We start from the raw sequence: 2,158 nt of genomic DNA on the forward strand, positions 1-2,158 counted from the left end.
CACACACACACACACACACACACACACACACACACACACACACACACACACACACAGAAGAAACTAAACACATTCGCATTCAGGGTTGCTCTTGTAATGGATGCCAGGCCTGCGGCCAGACAAGACTCTCTGGGGAGCGCCCTCGGGCTTCACAGCCCGAACCCAGTGGCCGTAGCTGTCACCTTACTAATGCTGCCAGCACAGCAGACCTACACACACATACACACACACACATAGGCTTCAGAGATCAAAGGCGTGTGTGTGTGTAGTTTGCAGAGCCTGGCAGTGTCAGCAGAACCCCAGCCAGTCTTACACTAGACTGGATACACAATGATGATGACTGATGAGTCCTCTCTGCTGTCTCTCCCTTCTCCTTTCTCCTCTGTCTCCTCTTGTCACTTTATTCTCTTCTTGCCCTCCCTCTCTGAGCATCTCCTCCACTTTGACTATTTTTTGGGTTTGGAATTATTTTTCCTCTTCATTTTATTCCATCTGCTGCCACTCACTCCTTTCTTTTATCTTACGTCCTATGTTTTTTTTTTCGTGTTTTTTTTTTTTTGTGCTCTTGTCACAAATTGTTATCACCCTCTTTAAATAACTGGCACACTTTGATTTCTTTTTTTTTTACTTGCTTTTTAAACTTTTCTTTTCTCTCTGCAGTTCCAGAGCCCGTACTCGTACTCCCCTCCATTTCGCTTTGGGACGGTTCCCAACGGCAGCACCGAGCGCAACATCAGGAAGAACTATCCGGACATGCATCAGTACATGACGAAATACCACCAGAACGGCGTCACGGACGCACTGGTCAGCCTCAAGACGGGGTAAAGCCAACTTGTCAAGCCGGCTCGCGTCAACGACACGCACACACACCTGAGGGGCGCAGCTCTGCTTGCAAATATGCTCAAGAACAGGCGAAAATAAACCCAAGTAGACTCTTGCAGCACACAGAAAGCCAAGCCTATGGCGCCCAGCGCTATCTCATGCTAAAATGCTATAATCGCTCTGCTGAGTGTTTCTGCCAGTGACAGTAAACACGCACACACACACACACACACACACACACACACACACACACACACACGAACACACACACACAATTTATGAGTGCTCATTATAGTTTTGTGTTGCTGCTGGGGGGGAAAAAAAGAAAGCTGCCAAAACAGAGAAACAGTAATTTGCTGGGAAGTTATCTACCTTCTTTCTCCCTTCTGAGCCCAAAAAGACGACAGCAGAGCTTTTCAGTGTGTTCTGTTGTTTTCCGAGCTTTCATCCTCTTTTAGGGGTATTTTATCAAAACACAGTTCTACTTTTTGCTTTTGCATTAATTACTTTATTGATGTGTCTCATCAAATGGGCGAGGTTTTGTTCCTAGAGTCTCATATATTAGGCTTGTTTATGCAACATCAAAACTTTCTAATGAACAAGTTCCGCGGAGTCATCAATATTTCACCAACTTCATAAATTGTTGCAGGAGGAAATCTGAGCACTTTTCTGTAGCGCAAGACAAACAAGCCCAATGCTTTTTGTACTTAAATCAATTTATATTGTTTTCCGATGCCGCGCATTGTAAAATGAATGAAAGGAAGTTGCAACTGCAGATGAAGCATGCATTCATTAAATATGTGCCCTTTGGTTGAATTTAAAGGGTTTTATATTTATGCATACATATTTAAATTAGAGGGCCACAGGGTGTGTTCATTCAATTACAGAAAACCATATTTAAAAGAAAAAAAGTTTTCAAAGAGGTTTTATCTGCTGTAATGAATGGTTAGAACAGTCTCTCTGTTTCAGACTCCACTGGGAGACTTCCATGTCAGATACAAATTGTTTTGTTATTACTTTTTGACAAAGTAATAACAAAAGCTGCAGGTAAAACAGTAACAGATCTGTGTGAACAAAGGCATCTCATTTGAGCAAACACACACACACACACACACAGAGAGAGAGAGAGAGAGAGAGAGAGAGACACACACACACACTGGATAGTGCTTTTAGCTCATATCTGATTTGTGTGAAAAAATATCAGCTCAGTGAATGTGGAGCGATATGAGAACCCATCTGAGTCACATAAAGACTTTATCTGCAGTTCCATCAACTCTGAGCGCTTGAGTCCAGTTTCACATGAATCACCGAACAACGCATATACTGTATATATATA

At 42.8% G+C, this 2,158-nt stretch overlaps 1 protein-coding gene across 1 annotated transcript in view; it reads left to right on the forward strand.

Annotated features, from left to right (window-relative positions):
- grin2ab (glutamate receptor, ionotropic, N-methyl D-aspartate 2A, b) overlaps window positions 1-2,158 on the forward strand; it is a gene marked incomplete in the record, with an annotated part of 148,790 nt that overhangs the window by 142,557 nt on the left and 4,075 nt on the right. Inside the window, 1 exon segment of the mRNA XM_014011379.1 lies at window positions 661-821. Coding sequence (XP_013866833.1) covers window positions 661-821 — 161 coding nt within the window.

This window comes from Austrofundulus limnaeus, unplaced genomic scaffold (assembly GCF_001266775.1).
Source record: "Austrofundulus limnaeus strain Quisiro unplaced genomic scaffold, Austrofundulus_limnaeus-1.0 Scaffold80, whole genome shotgun sequence".
In the NCBI taxonomy this organism is placed as follows: Eukaryota; Metazoa; Chordata; class Actinopteri; order Cyprinodontiformes; family Rivulidae; genus Austrofundulus; species Austrofundulus limnaeus.